General features: G+C 35.7%; 2 protein-coding genes across 7 annotated transcripts; one reads left to right on the top strand and one right to left on the bottom strand.

Annotated features, from left to right (window-relative positions):
• Positions 1-9,967: 9,967 nt before the first annotated feature.
• Positions 9,968-17,209, bottom strand: LOC106651135 (mesocentin). Of its 6 annotated transcripts, none has more exons than XM_014369525.2 (12): positions 16,771-17,209; positions 15,132-15,253; positions 14,953-15,040; positions 14,755-14,891; positions 14,460-14,682; positions 14,293-14,393; positions 14,073-14,197; positions 13,788-14,003; positions 13,632-13,714; positions 13,293-13,553; positions 11,229-13,199; positions 9,968-11,129 (listed from the first exon to the last, which is right to left on the bottom strand). In XM_014369525.2, exons 3-12 carry the CDS (start codon positions 15,005-15,007, stop codon positions 11,032-11,034), a joined length of 3,270 nt encoding a protein of 1,089 aa, XP_014225011.1. In that variant the 5' UTR covers positions 15,008-15,040; positions 15,132-15,253; positions 16,771-17,209; the 3' UTR covers positions 9,968-11,031. The 6 variants fall into 6 exon arrangements, with proteins under 6 accessions (XP_014225011.1, XP_014225010.1, XP_014225005.1 ...); XM_014369524.2 differs by having other exon boundaries at positions 11,229-12,956; positions 13,029-13,553; XM_014369519.2 differs by having other exon boundaries at positions 11,229-13,553; positions 16,771-17,208.
• A 1,050-nt stretch (positions 17,210-18,259) lies between these two features.
• On the top strand, positions 18,260-20,504 carry LOC106651092 (general transcription factor IIH subunit 2). The gene is made up of 8 exons (XM_014369446.2): positions 18,260-18,384; positions 18,723-18,796; positions 18,876-19,077; positions 19,164-19,292; positions 19,365-19,538; positions 19,611-19,867; positions 19,946-20,195; positions 20,280-20,504. The coding sequence occupies exons 2-8, from the start codon at positions 18,732-18,734 to the stop codon at positions 20,418-20,420; spliced, it is 1,218 nt and encodes a 405-aa protein (XP_014224932.1). The 5' UTR covers positions 18,260-18,384; positions 18,723-18,731; the 3' UTR covers positions 20,421-20,504.
• The last annotated feature ends 813 nt before the right edge of the window (positions 20,505-21,317 follow it).

Genomic DNA, 21,317 nt, shown 5'->3' on the forward strand with positions numbered 1-21,317 from the left:
AGAAATAAATAAACTTTGTCAAAAATGAATTAAATTATTTATTAAGTCATTGGAATTATAATTACAAATATGATATATTTTATATCACTGTATTTATTAGCAATGGGCACTAGCTGATCCTTTCAAAATACATTTACCTACTAGCCCATCGAATTTTGAATAAACTTCAATCACTGATTCGTAATTTGTAATTTCCCTGGTGTTAATTAAAATATTGTTTTAGGTGAAACATGAAGTGATATTACTCTATGATATACATTTATTAGGTAAAAATTACTTAGGGTGAAATGTAACTTCAATTTGAGTAAATCTCTTATCAGCACATGAGGAAGAAGCCAACAAGATGTGTTTAGGATAATATGAAAATACATTCCTGAGATCAGTAGTTTTTAAATCAACTGTTTGACGAAGTTCTAAACATCAAAATTAAAATGGTTGGTGATGCGTTAAAAAATGCGCTTTAACAGATTTTACCTGAAATATTTTCGACGTCGAATGTTAAGAATTTATTACTGCCCATTGGTACTCGACCAAAATCGATACAAGTACTGGAAACTTTTATAGTGGGGAAATAAATTTTTATGGGCAGTTCCACTAACTGCGAGAAAAAACATCAACTGTTAAATTTATTCATTTTGAGCATATAATTTCTATTTACCTGAGTGAAGCCTTCCTTGAACGTAACAGATAACGTTTTAGTGATTATTTTGCATAGTCCGGTACATTTTTTAAAAGTTTTACTCATCTTTTCAATCCAATTCTCGTCAATTTGGCACTTTACTTCGAGCTTAATTCAAAAATTAAAATTACAAGAGTTTGAGAAAAGAAATAATTGTTTTCATTTGCTCGATAACTTTTGCGCGACAATAATTCATAACGCACCTGGACAATTTCGCTCGAATGTATGATTACCCTCTTGGATTTGAACAGTTTTCGTTTTGTTGATATTTTTTTTATACAAAGAGGCTTACACACATTGAAAGAAATCCGCAAAGATTCATTCTCGGAGTTGATGAATGAAATCACACTGGTCGATCTATGATGAAAAAAACACTTTTGTAATAAAATTCGTATTATTTGGCGCAGCAAGGTTCGATTGGATTTATTACTTTAATTTTGTTTTGTTCCTTTGTAAGAAATCTTTGGTGTGAAAATCGAAGGAGAGACAGTTTTTTTCAGTCTGTATGAAAAAGTACGGCCTCCTCACTTGGCACTCCAGTAGCACTTGCATCGGTGGCATATAAAACCCGTCTTTGCGGTAAAATACATTGTCTTTATATCTATAAACGGTAGGCGAAATTAATTTGCGGATTATAAAAGGAAGATTCAAAAGCCGCTCACTTGAAAGTCGGTGCTATCCGTATGAATCCACAAGCTCTCGCACAGAGTAGCTTATTCAAAAACACGTAAGGAATCTTTTCTGCGTTGACGACAATTTCGATGGATCGTTTCCCTTTCGGGGGTAAAAATAATTCCCTCGGCACGATCTGAAGTTGAAAATTCGATCAAGTTTCCTGCAATTTCATTCGGTTCTCTAATCAATTTAGTAATTGCCAACTAACGCTGAACAATGGCGTAGGCTCGCCAAAATACGGGGTCAGCGACAGGCGAAACTCCGTTCCCTGAGAAATGTTGGGCCTCCGCGCAGGTATCGGCAAAGTCGACGTGGAATCGTCTCTGGTATCGTGTATCTTTTTGGCCCTCGGAAAGAGCTGGTACATCATGTCGCTGAGCTCGATCGGCGCACTGCCGACCGCCTCCGCGTTCAAGGCGTGCGCGAAGAATTGCTTCACCGAATCGTAGAATTGAGCGTCCGTTTCCATGTGCTCGTCGAAATCCATGAACGGACTGAACATGTCCAAGACGAGATTGAAGGGCTTCTCTTCGTCGGTTTGTGCCGCGTTCAGCGCAAAGCAATGCCAGTTCACGTACAGCGGGATATTACTCTTGTTCTCGATCAGGACCTTTTGATTAGGCACGGCAGAGCCTGGGTTAAATACTTTGAAGCTGAATAATTTTAAAAGATGAATTGATTAAGTAGTTATCGAATCAAGCACCCGTGCATATTAAGATATAACTTACCGAACCAATGGATCACCGGCTAAGGGCGATGCGTTTTCATTACGAATAGGATAGCACAGTGGAAGTTCGTCGTTTGTGATACGAATCCAAAATACGAATGGAGGTAGCAAATTTATGTAAAGCGTTACTTGATCGACGTATACACCCCAAGTATGACTGCTAACTATGATGTCGATGGCTATCGTGTCATGCGGTTTGATTTGACTATTCTTCGGATCAATCTCAATTTTCACGCCTGACATAGAAATACGCAATTCATCTGTAAAAGGGAAAAAATTTTTATTCCATTGGATTTCGCTTTGCCAGAATTTTTTCGCTTCAAACGATCACTGACCGCCCAGAAAGTTTCCAGCTTCGTTTTCTACCCACTTATTCTTGGTCGAAACGAAAAACGAGCTTGGAAGAGGACTTTGATTGATTAGAAATATTTGTTTTCGTTGGCCTGGGTAAATATGCAATGGTTCATAATTCATTTTTTTTTATAAAGTGCGAACGTACTAACTTTTTTCCGACGTAACATTGAAATCTATTATTACACCATTGTTCAAGTAATACTCCTCCATTACACGAGCTCTTACGTCGACGTATGTCAATAACGATGTGTCGTAGCATTGGCTGCTACAAAATGACTCTTCCTCTTCATCCGCACTGTACCACGAAATCAATGACCTCGATCGTTGATCGATCGTTGTTGTATCGCTTGAATTGTCCGACGTTACTTTGGTCGAAGTAGCAGAACTGCTCGCATCTTCTTCGGCCTGGAAGTCATCGGTAAAATCCGCTCACTGAATAGTCGAGCGAGTTTTTTTATAAAATCATTATTGATTGTAAACTCGTACGTACTGTTTCTCTGGATTCCGACCTGCTGCTATCATTCACGGAGGAGCTTCTGTTGGAACGCTTCTTGTCGCCACTTTTCGAGATGATGCTTTTTATTTCCACCTCTTCTTTTAATCGCTGCTTTAGTAGAATTAACTTTCCACCCTTTAAGGATATTCATCGATTTTTACGATTTTCCAACGAAAAATTAAGATTTTTGTTTTGTTTAATAAAAGTATTATTGCTCCTCACTCGCTTATCGTATTTGGTGACGTAGTCGTGAGCATCCCAGTGAATAATCGTCGAAATCGAAGGGAAATAAATGCACAGGCGGACTGCTCGAACTTCGCATTCGATCGCCAGCGTTACGCGCTGTTTTTCGTTGAAATTGCACGTTACAAAGAGAGAAGAAATCTTCCCCTGATCAAATAATGCACCTGATTTTAAACCACTTCTACTGATAGCCACCTCTTACTTTTGAAAAAAAGACCAATTTACTCACCGTTTTCATGGGCAAACATTTTATTTTTATTATTTTACTCGACTCCGGCTCCATGTGATTGACTTTTGGGCTAACCTTTACTCTAACTCTCGAGTGATCTAAGCCAACGGGTGGACTCCACCAATATCTCACTGATTTCAAGCTATTATTGTACAAAACAACGGAGAAAGTCTCTTCCACGGCAACGTACAAGGGCCTGTTTGTATTCGCGTTAATAATTACGTGTTATTAATTGTTCGATCATTAATATTTTGAAATAAAAATCTAACTTTGGTGGTCTTAAGATAGCTGTGGCAGTTATTTCGATTGGCTGACAGTCGCACGTTCCGAGACCTTTGAGAAAGCCACAGACTTGGTCTTCTTCGTCCTCGCCCGAGCTTTCGCTGTTCAAGTAATCGTTGAAAGTCTTTGTTTTCACCTCGTTATTGCTCACAAAGTCTAAGAGGTTCGACGACATGATGAAAAAGAAACCACCAGAATCATCCTCAGCTGCCGAATTCGAGGTGGTACTGTATGAAATTCATTCAGTTTTCATTTAAACTCATTGAATAGTTTTTTCACCAAGACAAAAAATCACTTGTAATATTGAGAAAAGTCCTGAGCAAGTTGAATGGTCTGCAAAGCCTTGCATTCGAAACGAATATCAATGTTCTTGAAATCTATATCGGCAGACTGTGAAATCGAATTGAGCAAGTGAAAATGAATCTCTATCGAAAAAAGTCGAGACTATCGCATTTGTGATGCTTACTTTTTGGCACGATCTTCTCCTGGTCTGACTTTCTCTCAATGAGAAATTATGTTTGGCCGGAAGAGCTGCCACTGGCACATCTTCGATTATTAATCTGCAAGGTAATTGAAACGCACGATCGCTGGTATACGAATCATTGAACTTCGATAATTGATACCTCAAATTTGAGCGATAGCGCCCGGGTACAGAGTTGCTCAAATCGGCTTCCAACGTAAACGTGACGGGTTTATGGATCCTGAGAAGTCCTTGGCTAGGCTGAATCCTCAAATTGCACGGGCAGAAATCCTTTCGTTCCAACAGATTCGCTCGTTCTTTGGGGCAAGTGAGAGTATTATCGATCTCCCATCGATAGTACAAATCAACTTCGCTGCGATCACACGCGATAGAACATGAGCTTGCGTGAAAAAACTGCGGAATTTTATGCGTCCTAATCGTATTAGGTAACTGTTACCATTTACTCGTAAGAACGAAGCTGATTTTGGGCTTTTCGTGCCGATAACAAGAACCGAGATCCAAGTAGCTGATCGTGCACAGGGTATTTTCTCGTGTTTGGATCCATTGATACTGAACGTTCTACTGTCGGAACGATGATAAAACTACTTTTTTTTTTATTCCATTAACCAATAAAACAAAGATCCATACTTACCCTATCGAATAGTAGCAAACGAGCCTCGAAAACCAGCCCATTGCCGATGACCTCGATTGTTTTTACCGAGCAATTATCCGTCACGATGATTAACTTTTCAACCTGTCAGAATAAAATGAAGTGTATCATCGTGTGTCAAGCATTCTACTTGATAATTCGTGCAATATCTTTCTGATTACTTGTAATCCCGAGTGCCTTGGGTAAAAAGACGTGTCCAATTGTAGCTGCTGATCGGGCTCCAAAATAAAATATGCCGGCTGCACAGCGAATGGCGGCACGATGAGAATATTTTCGACAGATACATCCTGTGAAAGATCGACAACAACGTCGTACCGTCGAGATCCTTTCGATCGCAAGTATTGCGCATTAATTCAATAAGACCAAATGAAGTAAAGACCTTGATCGACATCGAGCACCAGTCCATCTCGCTCATGATGAAAAATCGTGCTTTACCTCCGACACTGTGCAGAACATTCCTGATCGTCGTGCGCTCGCCCAGGAAGCACGTTTTGCAATCCAAGCTGGCTTCCTTCGACGCGTGTATTAACATTAAGGAATCTGTGTCTTGACTCGTGTTGGTCGAAGTGCGACTGCTGCTAAACTGTCGTAATTATCGCAGCTAATACAGTTTTTGATCTTACGTACGACTGCCTGTTCGAGCAAATAAATTACCGGCCAACAAAGCTTACATAGGATGCATTCGATGAATCGCTATCGTCGATGGTATCGAAGTTTGTCGATTCGCTGCTTTCTTCTGACGAGGAGTTTGCTGACAAATCTGGACAACTTGGATTTTTCGCTGAAAACTCGTTGAAATTCACCTCGTGAAGAAATGACACATTGTTGCCGGTGAAAATGTATAAAAAGAACCTATTATTATTGGGACGTCTCGCGTCGCACGTAATTTCACATTAACGGGCTTGCCATTGACAACGGAAACGACGAGTAATTCTTCGGGTTCGTCCAGTGGATCGCAACGATACTCGACGATCAATCGAATACTTATGCCTGGGGCTATTGTAGTATGATCGCGAGGCTCTTCAAAAACATCGAAGGCTGAATCATTGGTTAATTTTTCAATTTGGTATCGTGCCAGCTCCCACGTAGATATGTTATGAAGAATTATGATTTTCTGTTTTTAACATGATTGAATAATTATTTAATCCTCGACTTGGAAACAAAATTAGATTTACAATTATTCTACCTTGTAAGTTTTGTTTGCTTCGCAATTACGAAATTCAATGATATCCGGCTCGGCCATCAAAATAATTTTTGGTAGCGGTGGTTCAGGAAATTGACTGCTTTCTTTTAATTTGACTGGCGCTGCAGGACTTTGCACCATCGACCCCAAAAAATTGATTAGATATAACGACAATTACAACCAGCAGTGAATTCAATTAAAATAACTCACAGACAAGTAGACGAAATATTACTTTTCGAAGACGAATCTAATAGCTCACTAATAGTATCTGTCTTATTTTCACATTTATGCATTCGTTTTTCTGCAATTGATTACAATTTCAAAACTCAATTGCATTGATGATCATAAAAAAAAAGTATGAAGTAGAACTCTACCTTGTTTTGGCGATATTTGCAACGTTTCAAGTAAATGAAACTTGTTAATAGTATTTTCTGAACGAACATGTTTACTCTTATGATCAGTGCTGATCTTTGAATCTTGGGTTTTTTCGTCAACAACTACCTTAATTTTTTCAATTTCTTCCACGGCATCTTCAAAAAACTTTATGTCCTAAAAATTAACAAATAGCTGTTGCTCATAAAGATTGAAGTCTAGCTTTTTTTATCATATTTACGTTGATAGCATGCAGATCGATTCCTTTTGATGAATTTCTGTTGTCTTCATCTTCATTAGAAAAACTTAGAACCTTTGGTTGATTACTTGACGATAAATCAGAATTCCAGAGTAAATTTTTATTAGAAAGAATGAAGTTCATTGTGATTAAAGAGCATATAACCAAAGTTTTTAATAATATCACGTTACGCGGATAAGTTCACCTCATGCGCGGTTCAAGGCAGTCGAAAAGGTCGAACAGGTGAAGGATACGATGTTCTCTAAGTTTGGGAAATCTTGAATGATTAGTAAATGCGATTGAGTAAACCTGAAACCTCTGTAAAATTTTATATTTATGCATTCAATAAATAACATTGACAACGTAACCATCCGCTTTTTCCCTCGTTATACACGGTACTTTTTTGGGACGTAACTGCCGCGTATCACGAGGCACTCCTGTACATTATTTAAACTTATGTCAATGGTTTATTGAATAGTCAATGTCATTCACTCGAGATTTCTATTTTCACAATAAGTCGATTATGATACACCGAATTCTAAAAATTATTTACGTGTAATGTCGTCTTACTAACTAACATTTTTTCTCAAATGATGCAGATTTTTAAATGGGTAATAAAAGTCAAAATCATCTTTTAAGCAATGAAAAAAGTGCTTCAATTTCTTTTAAAAAATGAATACATTTACATTAAATTTTTTGATTTCCAGCACGTTGTTGAAAATCGTATTAAAGGGTGCCAAAAATGAATTACTATTTGTTTTAAATAACTTTCAAGGTAAATTATTAGATATATTTGATAATCAAGATTTTTTTCTCTCTATAACTTCCTGAGAAGTTTTGCAGGAGGCTATATTTACATACCAAAATAAAGTTAGAAGAAATTATTTTTTAGTAATACACGATAATAGACTTTTAAATTAATAAGAAGACCAAATCATAATTTTGAAATACTTGAGATTTATGTTTTAAAGATCCACCATTTTAGGAGTTATTATTTACATACAATACACAAAGTGTCACTTTTCACTTTAATGAACTCTTCATTTATGAACTTAGCTGATTTATTTTTCAAGTTTTAATGCAGCATATTGTTCTTCATCAACTTCTGTCATTACGAATTGTCCATCAGGCAGCAGTAAAACTACTTTTCTTAATAATCCAACTAAAAACCATGAGTTCCAAATGTTGTAAGACAAATAAAAAATGTTATTATAACTCAAGATGATTTTATCAATTTGAATAAACGCACCTGGAGATGGTTCGTCATCTTGAACTTTATCTTCATTCGTTGTCGAATCTGCTTCAGTAACAACAACAGGACTATTTAGTTCATTATCCATTAGGGTGGTCCACTTTTTCAAAAATTTTTTGTATCTCGGGAGATCCATCGGAATCAGAAAGTTTGAAGTTTAAAATGAACTTTCCCGTAAACTAGAACTCAAACAAATGATTTTAGATGGTGACGATGGATTTTTGAAGTTTAAAAACGTGCTCCAAAAAAGAAGCAAAGTCGGGCTATTCTTCGATTTATTTCAAACTCTTTTTAGAGTGTAAAAATAATCTTGACAATACATTTTCTTACATATTTTTGTCTGGAGAATCGAATGCCGTAGTCAGTTTTGACCTAGGAGCACAATTTCATTAAAAAAAAATACACTTTTTCGATCGTTCTTGTTCGCAAATTCCGCAAAGTTCATTTTCGAGCGAGCGGCAAAATGAAACAGAAAAAATCTAGAAAATTTTTTGACACCACCAAAATTTAGGATTTTTTATGACGAATCCAATGGTATATATTAGTATACACTTTGAAATTATTTTAATACAGAAAATTACAACTTTATCCCAAAAAACGATATTAAAGAAATGGAAAAATGAAAAATTATATTCGTTTCTTCAAGAAAATGGCTAAGTATAATCACTCATGAAAAAAATTGCATACAAATATCTGATAGGTTTTTTTCTCACCTTTCCAACGCCGTTTAGCAATTTAAAAAATTCGCAAGATTCGCTGAGATACAGCTGTTTTTGCACGATGCATTTTTTAAGTTTAAAATTCAATAATTCTGAGCTAACTCTATTCATTAAAAAACCAGCGAAGCAGAATTTAAGCTAAAAAAATGCATCATACAAGCATACAAAAATTGGTCAAGGTCCCTTTATTCACATACGAACAAGATTGGTCTGGTTGGTGGAATTATTGTTATTTTTCACAAGAATCACTAGTTACTGCAGTTGATTCGGTCGTTCAGTACCGTTTTCACATGTCAATACGATCTATGTAGAGTGTAGGTAGGTACACGTGTGCGTCAAGCTCGCTAAGAGATCATACAAGTGGCGCGAGCTATGCCGTTTTTCCGGTTGTTTGACAGGCAAAGCAAGCGAGCGAGAGTAATCGTCGAGCAGTAGTCAACCACGTGTGTGACACACGGCAGCGGATGCAAGAGAATATGGGATCTTGGGACTGATATGATGAGCCCCGCCCAATCACAGCGCCCAAAAGATTCTGTTTCCGAGGTGTTTACGCAGACCTACGATTATTCAGCTCCATCGCTCTCATTTCATGGATTTAAACTCGTTGCATTTACTCAACGCACATAATTGCACTTCGAAATTACTTCAATTCCACCAATTTTCTCTATTATTTTCTGACGAAAATGAGTGTATCAAAAATTAACTGCGGATTCCTTTGAGTCGATACTACAAGGTTTTTCTTGGCGCGTGACAAGACGATATAAACATTTGATCTGTAAGTTATTGCAGGGAGATAGATATTTTAAAAATTAATAGTAACTTCAGTTTGTTATACAAGACTTCTACCCTCAACATACTAAACTAGTTATTGGGCGTTTGGGTTTAAATTGTTCTAAGTAGCGCGTTAGAAATATTTTGAAATAAAAATCTCACTCTGCTGTGGCAATTATTTCAATGGGCTAACTGAAATTGCAAGTTCCGAGACCTTTTAGTTAGCCGCAGATTTCGTCTTCTTTGTCCTCGCCTTTCGCTGTTCAAGTAATCATTGAAAGTCTCAATTCATTTTCACCTCGTTGCTCACAAAGTCCAAAAGATTTGACTACACGATGAAAAAGAAACCACCAGAATCATCCTAAGCTGATAAATTGGAGGTGATACTGTATAAAATTGATGCAGCTTATGTTCAATCTTGCTGAATAGCTTTTTGATAAAAAACAAAAAAATTTTATATTGAGAAAAATTATGAGCAAGCTGTAAAGTCCTAAAATTTTGCATTCAAAACAAAATATAAATATTTTCGAAATCATTATCGACAGATAATAAAATAAAATTAGGAAAATGAAAATAAATCTCTCTCAAAATTATTACTTCCTTTCAATAATATCACATTTTTTCATTTAAATTTATGTCATTTGTTTATTGAATAGTCAATCCCATTGACTTAACATCTCTGGTTTTACAATAAGCAGATTTTGATAAACTAAATTCAAGAAATTATTTACATATATGCCGTCTTACTTACTAAAATTTTTTTATGATGCAAGTTTTTAATTGTGTTATTATTTTGTCCTTGAATCCAGTTGAAATTACTAAACGTAAAATTTATACTAATCAATGCCATGAAATTCAATTGAACTTATTTTTGACCAGTTATTTCATTATTATGCAAAGTTTTTAATAAAAAAAAAATAATAAAAAAATTTAAGATTTAGTTATAACTGATCGCGTAGAAAGTCACCTTTTATGTATATTATATAATACATACTTGTGACTGAACGTTTAAAATGTGCAATATAATATAACGTCTTTTTTCAGAGCAATGAAAAAAGGGTTGATTGTGGAAGAAAAATAGAAACATGTCTATTAAAAGAATATTTTTATAAATACGTATGTATAAGTATATAATTCTTATTGATATTGATATACATAGTATATTAAATTTTATTGATGAATTTTGCTGAATATTACCTACTATTTGTTAAAACTAGATTCAAGGTCAATTATTTGATATTGTTTGATAATCATGTTTATATCAAAATAAAATTTGAAAAATTTGTTTTTCTAGTAATTCATGATGATAAAATTCTAAACTAAGTCTAATTCGCTAATTCTAGAAGTATAACAATTTTGCATAACACAAAAATAGTACTATTACGAATATATAAATAAATGATCCTGTAGAGATTTTAAAATCATAATTTCAGTGTAATATATCAGATACTTTAACATCAATTTTTAAAAACTTGAGTTAAGAACATACGTTTTTTCATCGACTTAAAGTTTAATTTATTTTTTACATCATTTTTCAAAGCTACTTTATCATTGAAAGTATTTCATAGCTAAAAAGTATTATTTTCTAAGGATCCACCATTTTAGGAGTTATTATTTACATACAATACACAAAGTGTCACTTTTCACTTTAATGAACTCTTCATTTATGAACTTAGCTGATTTATTTATCAAGTTCTAATGCAGCATATTGTTCTTCATCAACTTCTGTCATTATTAAGTTTCCATCGGGCAGCAGTAAAACTACTTTTCTTGTTCCATCTAAAAATTAAAAAAAAAAACATGAGTTCCAAATATTATAAGACAAATAAAAAATTTTATTATAACTTAAGATAAATTTATCAATTTGAATTAACATACCTGGAGATGGTTCGTCGGCTTGAATTACCTGCGCAACAACTTGAGCTTGATTTTCACCTTCGTCACCTTGCATCACTTGCGTTACACATTGAACTTGATTTTCACCTTCTTCCGTTGTCGAATGTGCATTAGCAACAACAACAGGACTACTACTATTATCCACTATAGACATAACAACCTGTTGTTCATTTGAGGAAGTTGTCTGGGTATTTTCCACGACTGCTCCTTCTGCGCCTTCTTTAACGTAAAACTGCGGAGCAACAGCCTGATCGGGACCCATTTGAGCGACAGCTTCTGCAACTGCATGATCGAGTGTCAACATGGTTCCTCCTACTTCACCTTGCTGCTCTGTAGTTGTGACATATAATTGCTGTTCACCGTCTGGTCCTCGAGTAACTAGTATTGTCTGACCATCTTCGCCCTCTCCAGTTACTTGGTACACAACACCATCGTCGCCAGTAATTGTCACTAATCCATTATTTTCTTCAAGGTTGAGATTGGATGTTACTGTTGTAGCAGTAGGTGCAGCTATAGTAGCAGTACTAGTTTGTGGGAGCTCAGCAGCTTCTTGAGGTGGTTGTACCTCAGGCAAAATAGATGTTTCTTGAGAGATATCAGATGCTGGTACCACCAAACCGTCACTTGTAACAATTTGAGGAACTTGGGGTGTTTGATTAGGTTGATTACCCGTTGTTTGCGTGGGTGGCTGCATTTCAACATTTGGATCATCAAGACATGGCAGATCAGGTCCTGGCACTCCTGAAATGGTCATTGTTTCCGAGGTCGATGGTTTATCGGTTGGTACAATCATACCAGTTGTACCACCTGGGCTCATTTCCACCCGCACACCACCTACATTATTATCTGTACAAGTGTCAAGACTTGGAAGAACAAGTTCACTTGATGCAGAGGTATTGGCTATGATGCCATCAGGTCCTATTGTAGCAGTGACTGTTGGGTTAGATATTATAGCCATAGGAGTTGGTGCAGTAGTACTAGAAGTAGTTACTGGTGTAGGCTCTGGTTCAGGCTGCTCAACAGGCTGGCCATCAGGACCTATTATACGACCTGTTAAAGGACACAAAGTAAATTCACGAGTTGGGCTCTCGGGTTCTGCAGGTGCAGGTTCCGGTTCAGGGAACGGAGGAGGTACTTCTTCTTCACTACTTTCTTCTTCATCAGATACTTCATGGAACTCCATGTGAAGCCCATCAGTTTCTGCCAATTTACTCTCTTTAGGTTTATTACCTGGTTCATTGGCAGGTTTACCTTTAGGTCGTACAGCATTCGGACCGCCTTTGGATCCCAAAACCCTTTGAACAGGTTTACGTGCATCTTCAGCAAATTTCTTTCTTGCATCAAGCATTTTCTGTGTAGGTGTTACTGGGTTTTTGCCAGGTGTTGATTTAGTCACTTGTTGGCTTACAGTGTTATTAACTGTTCTAACTGGTTTACCTTGATTATTTATGACTGTAATTTTAGGTTTGGCTAAAGGTGTAATTTGTGGCGAAGCTAGGTTTTTTCTTTGCGCTGCTATCTGTTGAGGAGTCAAATTTCGTGGAACATTTGGCCTTACTGGCGCACGTTGTTGCGAGCTAACTGTACCTAAAGGCGAATTACGAACCACGCCTGAACTAGGTCGTGAGACAATTTGGCGTTGACCTCCAGGTTTAACAACTGTGGTAGTAGTTGTAGTATGATGGCTCAAAGGACTTGGAATAGCAGTTACTACGTGATATTGCATTTGATTATTATCCGGCTTTGGTTGAATTTTGACGGGTTCATTTTTGATACTCATACCTGAAGGTGAGCCCTTAGAAACAACTTTCATTTGTGTAACAATTTGCGTCCCATCGGGCTTTGATATAACTTTGATTGGAGTTATAGAATTTGGCGAAATAACTTGTTTTTTCACAAATCCTTCGCGGCTGGGTAGTACTAAGACATTACTTGTTGGTGTTTGGTTTTGGCCTTTAACAGCAATTTTGTTGGTGGGGGTTGAATCAAGTTTTATGATTCCATCTTTACGATGTACAACATATACATTAGAATTCGAGGCATTACCTAATTTCATTTCTTTTTGTACAGCCTCTTTTGCAAGTGCAGAGCCAGTAAGGGGGCCACGATTCGACCCATTAGATTGGATATTAGCACGGTTTAAAGCCCGTTGAATAACATCGCTCCGGCCAATCACTACCTTATCTTCTTCTGAATCTGCAGTCCAATCATCACCACTTGTATCAACTTTACTGCGCTTCATATTCAATGTAGTCAGTCCTTCATCTGAATCACTGTCCGAGAATGTATTCTTGCGTTTACCAAGTACTGTGAATTAAAAATTATTTCATTATTTTATTAATTGTTTTGTACCTTGTAAATTTAACAAAATTTTCTAATACTCACATTCGTTTTCTTCTTCTTTCATAGATCCACACCATTGTTTTACTTGATCCATAGCCTTTGATTTACTAGATCGCATAGGCCGGCTGAAAAATTAGTTATGAATAATTTACCTTAATTTAGGTACACTTATCAATTTCTACATAAAAATATACACACTTGGTAGAACCAGATGGAGTAGCATTTGTTCCAGCTTTGATATTTTCTGTTTTGATAAATTTTTGAGTTACATTTAATTGACCTGAGCGATTTGCAGTCTTAGCTACTTGCTGAGCTTTCATTTCTTTTTGTTTGGCAAGATTTTTTTCAAATTCATCCATAAGTGCTTTGCATGTACTGCTCACATGATTGACTTCTTCCCATGTGTTATATTCACTATAAATTTATGGTTGAAATCCATGAATATGTAAATCTAAGTGTTTTAAAAATAAATATTTTACTCACTGTGCATATCCTTCCCACTTGAGTAAATATTCGTAACATTTTTTCTTTGGATTAAAACGCTTTGCCAATATTTTTTCAACATTGAAGTCTTCTTCACTGCTATGTTCTCCAGACTCATTAGTTGACTGCGATTACAAAAATTAAGTTTTCATATTAGATAATCATGCTTTTAATGCACAATTTATTTTACCTTTAAAGTAATTGAAGGTCGTAAATTTACCTTTACTTTTTTTTCAGTTAATCCAGGTTTCAAATTTGATTTATTAGGACTTATTGGCTGTCCATTTCGTATAACTTTCCTTACAACAACAGTTTTTCCACCTAGAGTCAATAAAAAAATTAATTCAAATTCTATAATTTTAATAATCACAAAACTTTGTCAACAACCTTCAGTCGCTGTCCCTTGGGTTGCAATATCGTGCATTTTAGAATTACTAATTTTAGTAAAAATTTGAATGGTTTTTCCTGCAGCAATCCAAGAATCTCGTGTATGAGCATCCATTGCTATCCATTTATTATAAAGTTGCCAGGTATTATCTTTATCTGGCTCAGTTTGAATTTGAGAGTCCTTCCATAGCAGAAAAGCCCAAACTTTGGCTTTTGATTCATTCTGTGAAAACAAAAGTTTTGCATTAGATGTATTATTAATTAAATTATAAATATCAAGATAAAATGATTTTACATTATCTCTAAGCTTTGATTGTTTGGAGCAAGCATCTGCTTTGGATTGATGTTCTTGGAATTCATTGATAAAATGAAAAACAGAATGGCATTCACCACATACTAAAACATCCAGTTTTCCAATCTCTTCTTGTGCAGCTGTAAACAATAAATTTGTAAATCAATAATTTTAAACAATAATAAAGTTAATTAATTTTACCTTTTATACACTTTTCATTGATTTTAATAGCCGGGGACTCATCACTTCCTTCCATTTTGAATTTTTTTGTATTTCAAAGAATACTTAACTATTTGAATAAAAAAATAAAATTTTTATTAAAAATTGACAGAGATAATTTGAAAAATAATTGTTTATTAATATAATTATACTATACAGACCTATACCTAAAAGATCCAATAATATATGGAATGAATCTTGAAATAATGGGTTGTTAAATGTTGCATTGCTTGTCAGATCATTTAGCTGCTTTTATAAGCCATTGAGGTTCCAGTAGAATTGCCTGTTTTAATAAAACAGAAAGAGATCAGTAGTATTTATTATTAAATGATGAAATATTTAAAAATTCTAATACAAGTAGCTTCAATTTTATAATTCACACACATTAGTAGCACGATTCCAACCTCAAAAAGCAAATAAAGAAGACGCTCAGCTTAGTCCTTATCAGACCGCGCTGCGCGCATTTACTATTTCAGACACATACACATACACATAGCGTCGGAGCCTTATCGCTTAAATTTTAAATGAGAAAAAATTCCTACCATCAATAATAATTGAATAGGAAAGAACGAATGAATAAGACAATAAATTTGGTTCAAACTCGCATGGAAAATTACAAAAAAATGCAAGTGAATTTCGATAAAGAGCAGCAAGCAGTGATAATAGAGAAAAATAGGGAATTGTTTTGCGGAGCATAAAATGCTTTCACGGCTCGGATGCCATTGTGGTGGGTAAAAGAAGAGATTATATGCGAGCGGGGTGCGCGCGTCGCACAAACATAAATACAGTCAAATCCGTGCAAGATGCCGTATCTCCGTTAATAATCTAATATTAATTAATACCTAAAAACGAGGCGAGCTAGATCTTCCGATAGAGATCCTTTGAGTGCGATAATTAGCCCGGTTTGCGGTGATTTTTTTTGTTTATGCAGGCGTTTGTTCGCAGATAAGAGAGGTGGCTTCGAAACAAATAACACAAGAAGAGGCATAGACTGCGAGAGCCAAGCAGTAAGCAGTAGGTGCAGGCCGTAGAGTGACGCGAACACGATTGCTCCGTCCTTGTTGCTCGTATGCGCCATTTACGTTCACGCCGCCGGGCGCCGACTATTATATGCGCGCGTGTGTGTGTGTGTGTGCGAGAGAACTGCGAGTGTATAAGCTGTGGCGGCGGCCGACCGACCGACCGGCTTCGCTCCCTACTACTCTCAGTCTCGGCTGTTCTTTTTTAAGTCCCGAGTTCTCCGAGTTTCTAACATACACGAAGAGGCTGGCATACTCCGAGAGTGGCGGCGACTACCTACTTGTATGCGATGCAACGCGACTGCGATTGATTCTGCGACGAGAGGTCGTGATAAAACTCCAATTGGTACAAACGCGCATAACCTATAGAATGCCTCAGCAGTGCACCTCGGTTCTCGAGGCGTAGTTGCTGCTTTTCACATAAATGTAATACATATATTTCGACCAGGGAAAAACTAATTGGTCGAGTAGGACTCGTTCATGATTTTTCAAAACATTGTAAAATACAATCCGCGAAAATACAATTCTGAAAACAAAAAGGTCCGAAGGAAATGCAGCAGGAGTTTCTAATCATTTATCAACAACGCTCGCATAGTGGATATTCAACAAGCTCGCGCTCGTTTGATTATTAAGTAATTATTCTCCGCACGATGGTCTACTGCTCTCTGCTGCACAGACACACCGACTCATGATCAAACATACACGTGCACACACACACTCGCACACGGCACACGCTCGTAGATTTATGTACACAAAAACACAGACGTAAGCACAACTTTACCATTTAACGTGGATTAACTAGATTGTAAGTTCGGCTTCTGGAATGCTATTGAACTCGGTCCTGCACGGCTCTCGATGCGGAATAAAAGGCGGGATGAATAAAATCCGCGTGTAAACTGTACTATGTGACACACACGCACACACTGCTGCTGCTGTTGCTGATGCCTCACGATGGACTTTTACGTACCGACGACACGAGTGTAGATACGTATATCTATATCGTAACGTCACACTGCCAGATCGCGCTAGCGAGCGATATTATGTACCGAGTACCGACGGATCAGTAGCGTGACTGCACACTGCGCGAGTGGTGTGGCTGTAAGCTATGCAGTAGTCAGTACCGTAACGGTGCGCCTTCGGGCTTCGCCACCGCTCGCTCGCGCCAGCACAACAACGCGGTCTCCGTCTCTCTCTCTTTCTTTCTTATTCTGTTGCCGCCTCTCGACATCTCGGATGAGAGTCTACAGAACAGAATACCATGCAGCAGCGACTGCAGCGCCGCGGCCCAACGATAATTAACCCATACGCCTCGTGCAGACATACCAATGCAACTACTCAAACTATGAATTTTGTCAATCGGACGATGGTCCATCGTTATTTTCTCATTTCTCAATCAATGCGAATTTAACCCTGAAAAATAGTCATATTGATTATTTTTCATGCTATGTTTTTCATGTATGTTGATGAAAGCACGCCTTTCATTTTGAGGATGTACTTATTAGATCGGCTTCCCGGCATAATACGCCCTTTTGTCATTTTTGCGAGGACAGATTTTCAAATTGGCTAGACTGATGCTTTGCTGACATATAGTTTATCTGACTCTCTTACTGATTCTTACATTAGAAATGTAATAAATTGTGTTATTTTACCCACACGGAAGAAACACACTTTTCAGCTCAAACCTGTAATAATTATGATGCGGAGCTACCGTTTTCTCATATTTACTAGCGTTGAACTTTCGATTATTTATAATTAAGAATAAAATTATTATACTAAAACGTTTTCTTTCATCATCTTGTGATTTTTAGATATTTATGTAACTTTTTAGACAAATGTATGAAGTAAAAACATTAAGCAACGTATTTCAACACCTTCATTATTTAAAGGCTTCAGTATCTCGTTAATTTCTAACAGTTTGTATACTTTTACCCTTGAAAATAGTTATCTCATTCTGTTTTTTTACACTGACTGACGTTCGTATCTCTCCAAAGAATTGTTTGTTATTTCGTATTTTCAAATTATGATTGAGGCTTGCGCTCATCAAACTCTGAAAAAAAACTGTAAAAAGAGTGATGTGTATATCTCACTTGACATAATACTATTCTTACTCGATCAACAAAAAATTTATCTGCTGAAGATGCTCATTTGCTTGGAAACAACCACCCCGAATCAATGGAAACGTGGCTCGCTCGAGAATGATATAACCATTATAATTTTCATTCACTTGGAGCTGTCAGTACTGCTAGTCGTCAACAGAGTGCAGCAGATTAGCCGGTATTAATCCAAAATATAGTTTTGGCTCTCGTGCTGAGTGCATGACATAAACAAAACGCATTGACAATACGAAAAAAGCATCAATCTAGTAGTCTTATTCAGCAAGTAGCTGTCAAAAAAAGTAACGTAAAAAGTTTTCATTTTATTCTATTCGATGAATTCATAGATATCTTTTTGTATTAATTCATTAACGACTTATCCAATATTTGGTTATATATAAATAATAACAGTGATAATAATGCGTTTGATCTCTTATAAAAATTTCCTATAGGATCTCGGGAAATTCCTGCAGGAATCCTACAGGAGGATTCCGGTAGGAATTTCGCGGAATCGTAGAGGATATTTTTATAAGGGATTGTATTATTTAATAAAATAGTAACATCTCTGTCACTGTATTATATTTTTAAAAGATTTTTTTTAGTAAATATGTTTTATAATGATTGGTTTGCATTATTTCAGAGCATAAAAATGGCTGATGATGAAATGGAAGATGAAAAAGAGTATCGCTGGGAGTCAGGATACGAAAAAACATGGTAGGCAATTCAACCTTTATTTAAATTGATCATTTATTTAAACTTAAAATTTAATTTAAATTATTGGAACAATTTCTAGGGAGGCTATCAAAGAAGATGATCAAGGCATGCTGGAAGCCTCTGTGGCAGATATCATTCTCAAAGCCAAAAGGAAACGACAACTGGATAGAAAACAAGGTTCTCGTTTGGGAATGATGCGACATATGTACCTAATTCTTGATTGTTCTGAATCCATGACAAACCAAGATTTAAAGCCCACCAGATTTTTGTGTTCTATTAAAGTATGTGAATAAACACAACACTGATAATGCTTTGTAACTTATGAGTAAATAACGAAATTTACTAAAAAAAGTTATTATTATTGTAGCTATTGGAAGATTTTATAGAAGAATTTTTCTACCAAAATCCAATTAGTCAGCTTGGAGTCATTATTACTAGAAATAAAAGAGCTGAAAAAATTACTGATTTAACAGGAAACCCTAAAAAACCTATTAAGGTAAGAATAATCATCTAAAAATTTTTATTTATCTATAAATGATAAAATTTTTTTAACTACCATCATGTTTAGGATCTCCAAGCATTACAGCAAACTTCATTTACTGGCGAACCTTCATTACAAAACTCTTTAGAACTTGCTTTGAAAACCTTGAAAATGTTGCCTGCTCATGCAAGCAGAGAAATTTTAGTAATAATGGGTTCCTTAACAACTTGCGATCCAGGTGATATAGGAGAAACAATACAGGTATTGACACTTAATTCAATTGTTATTAAGTATCATGTTCACGTCTATCTTATGATTATATTTATACTTTAGACTTTGAAAGCTGATGGAATTAGATGTAGTGTTATTGGTTTAGCTGCTGAACTAAATGTTTGTAAAATATTAGCTGTAAATACTGGTGGTGAACATGGCGTTGTATTAGATGACAAACACTTTAAGGAAAAATTAACAGCACATATTGATCCTCCACCAGCAGCTACAAGACTAGATGCTGCATTAGTTAAAATGGGCTTCCCTCATCATGCATTGCAGGCTTCTACAACAGAACTATCTGTGGCTGTTTGCATGTGGTAGATATTCATACTTACCATACTTGATTATTTTAACTAAATAACCATCATAGTAATTATTTTTATAACTTTTATAAGTCATGCTGATCAACCAAATGAAAATGGCAGATATACAAACCCAGGATATTTATGTCCTCAATGTTTTAGTAAACATTGTGAGTTACCTGTAGAGTGTAGATCTTGTGGACTAACTTTAGTATCGGCACCTCATTTAGCCAGATCATATCATTATCTATTCCCCATTCAACAATTTCAAGAAGTAGAAAATCGACAGATGCAAACCAACTGTTACGCTTGCCAAAAAAGATTTACAGATGTTGATAAAAAGGTGCAGGAAATTTTTCACATAGTTCAATATGATTTATATGATACAATTCTTAATAATTATTATTATTAAATATTCTTATTTCAGGTATATAATTGTGGAAAATGCAAAAAGATTTTTTGTGTTGACTGTGAGATATTTATCCATGAGTCTTTACATACATGCCCAGGATGCGCTACTAATACAGATTTAACAATGCAACAAATAAGCAACAATAAATCGACGTAGCAATAATTTTTTAACAATTGTTATTATTTAATACTCAATATGATGTAATGCATATCTTGTAGTATAGTCATTAAAGATCTAGAATTCAAAATACTAAGTCGTTATTGGAAAACTTGATGGATCAATAATTTCTAATAAAGAAATATTTTTGTTTACATAACATTTTTACCAAAAACTATCCATATTTACGAGTGTAAATTTTACTAGTTTAAGCCCATATAATGAACAATCATTAAAACCGAAAAATGGTGCTTAACGAACGCGTGGAACTTTTTTCAAATTGAAGCTGAATCTATGTAAAGTAAGTCTCTCTTAACTCAAGGTTCAAAAAAATGATAAATGTTAATATAAAAAACGCAAACAAAAATGACATAATACATTTATTTAGTTTAGTACATAATACATTAATTATCTCCGAAGGTACCGATTTTATTCAGAATCAACTTTTAGATAAGACTTAAATCAAGATGAAAGAAAAAATCAACGTCGTCGACTGAATTCGAAAGACGAAGGTATACGTCTCGCAAGTGCTGGGAAATCGAAAAGAAAGTTGAGCGCGGACTAACGATAGAATAATTTTTTTCGTTCCCAATAGATATACGAACAATAATAACATTTGTTATAAAGTCGCCTCTGAAAGATGAAATGTTTATTCATGCGTGCGCATTTCCGTGAACCGTAGTAGTTGTAAAAAAATTGTTGTCAACTTATCACGATACCAATAAATCCTCGATTTCAAATTATTTACGTACATTCAAGTCAACAAATGTGTCTGATCACGACATTTTATAATAATATAAAATAAGTATTTACAAAGGGTGATAGCCGGGGCGGGGGGAGTGAAAAGTTGTAAAAAAAGAATCCGAATGGGGCTGAATTCGTGCGTACAGGTATCGG

The sequence above is a fragment of the Trichogramma pretiosum genome, unplaced genomic scaffold, assembly GCF_000599845.2.
Source record: "Trichogramma pretiosum strain Unisexual culture from Peru unplaced genomic scaffold, Tpre_2.0 scaffold65, whole genome shotgun sequence".
Taxonomy (NCBI): domain Eukaryota; kingdom Metazoa; phylum Arthropoda; class Insecta; order Hymenoptera; family Trichogrammatidae; genus Trichogramma; species Trichogramma pretiosum.

Bases quoted from the DNA above. Each gene is read 5' to 3' on its own strand.
- LOC106651135 (XM_014369519.2), bottom strand. From the start codon at position 15,007: ATGGAAGGAAGTGATGAGTCCCCGGCTATTAAAATCAATGAAAAGTGT. The intron at 14,004-14,072 runs GTGAGTAAAATA...ATAAATTTATAG, and splicing joins AAGTGGGAAGGATATGCACA to TGAATATAACACATGGGAAG. The intron at 13,715-13,787 runs GTGTGTATATTT...CTAATTTTTCAG, and splicing joins ACTCCATCTGGTTCTACCAA to CCGGCCTATGCGATCTAGTA.
- LOC106651092 (XM_014369446.2), top strand. From the start codon at position 18,732: ATGGCTGATGATGAAATGGAAGATGAAAAAGAGTATCGCTGGGAGTCA. The intron at 19,539-19,610 runs GTATTGACACTT...TTTATACTTTAG, and splicing joins ATATAGGAGAAACAATACAG to ACTTTGAAAGCTGATGGAAT. The intron at 20,196-20,279 runs GTGCAGGAAATT...TTCTTATTTCAG, and splicing joins TTACAGATGTTGATAAAAAG to GTATATAATTGTGGAAAATG.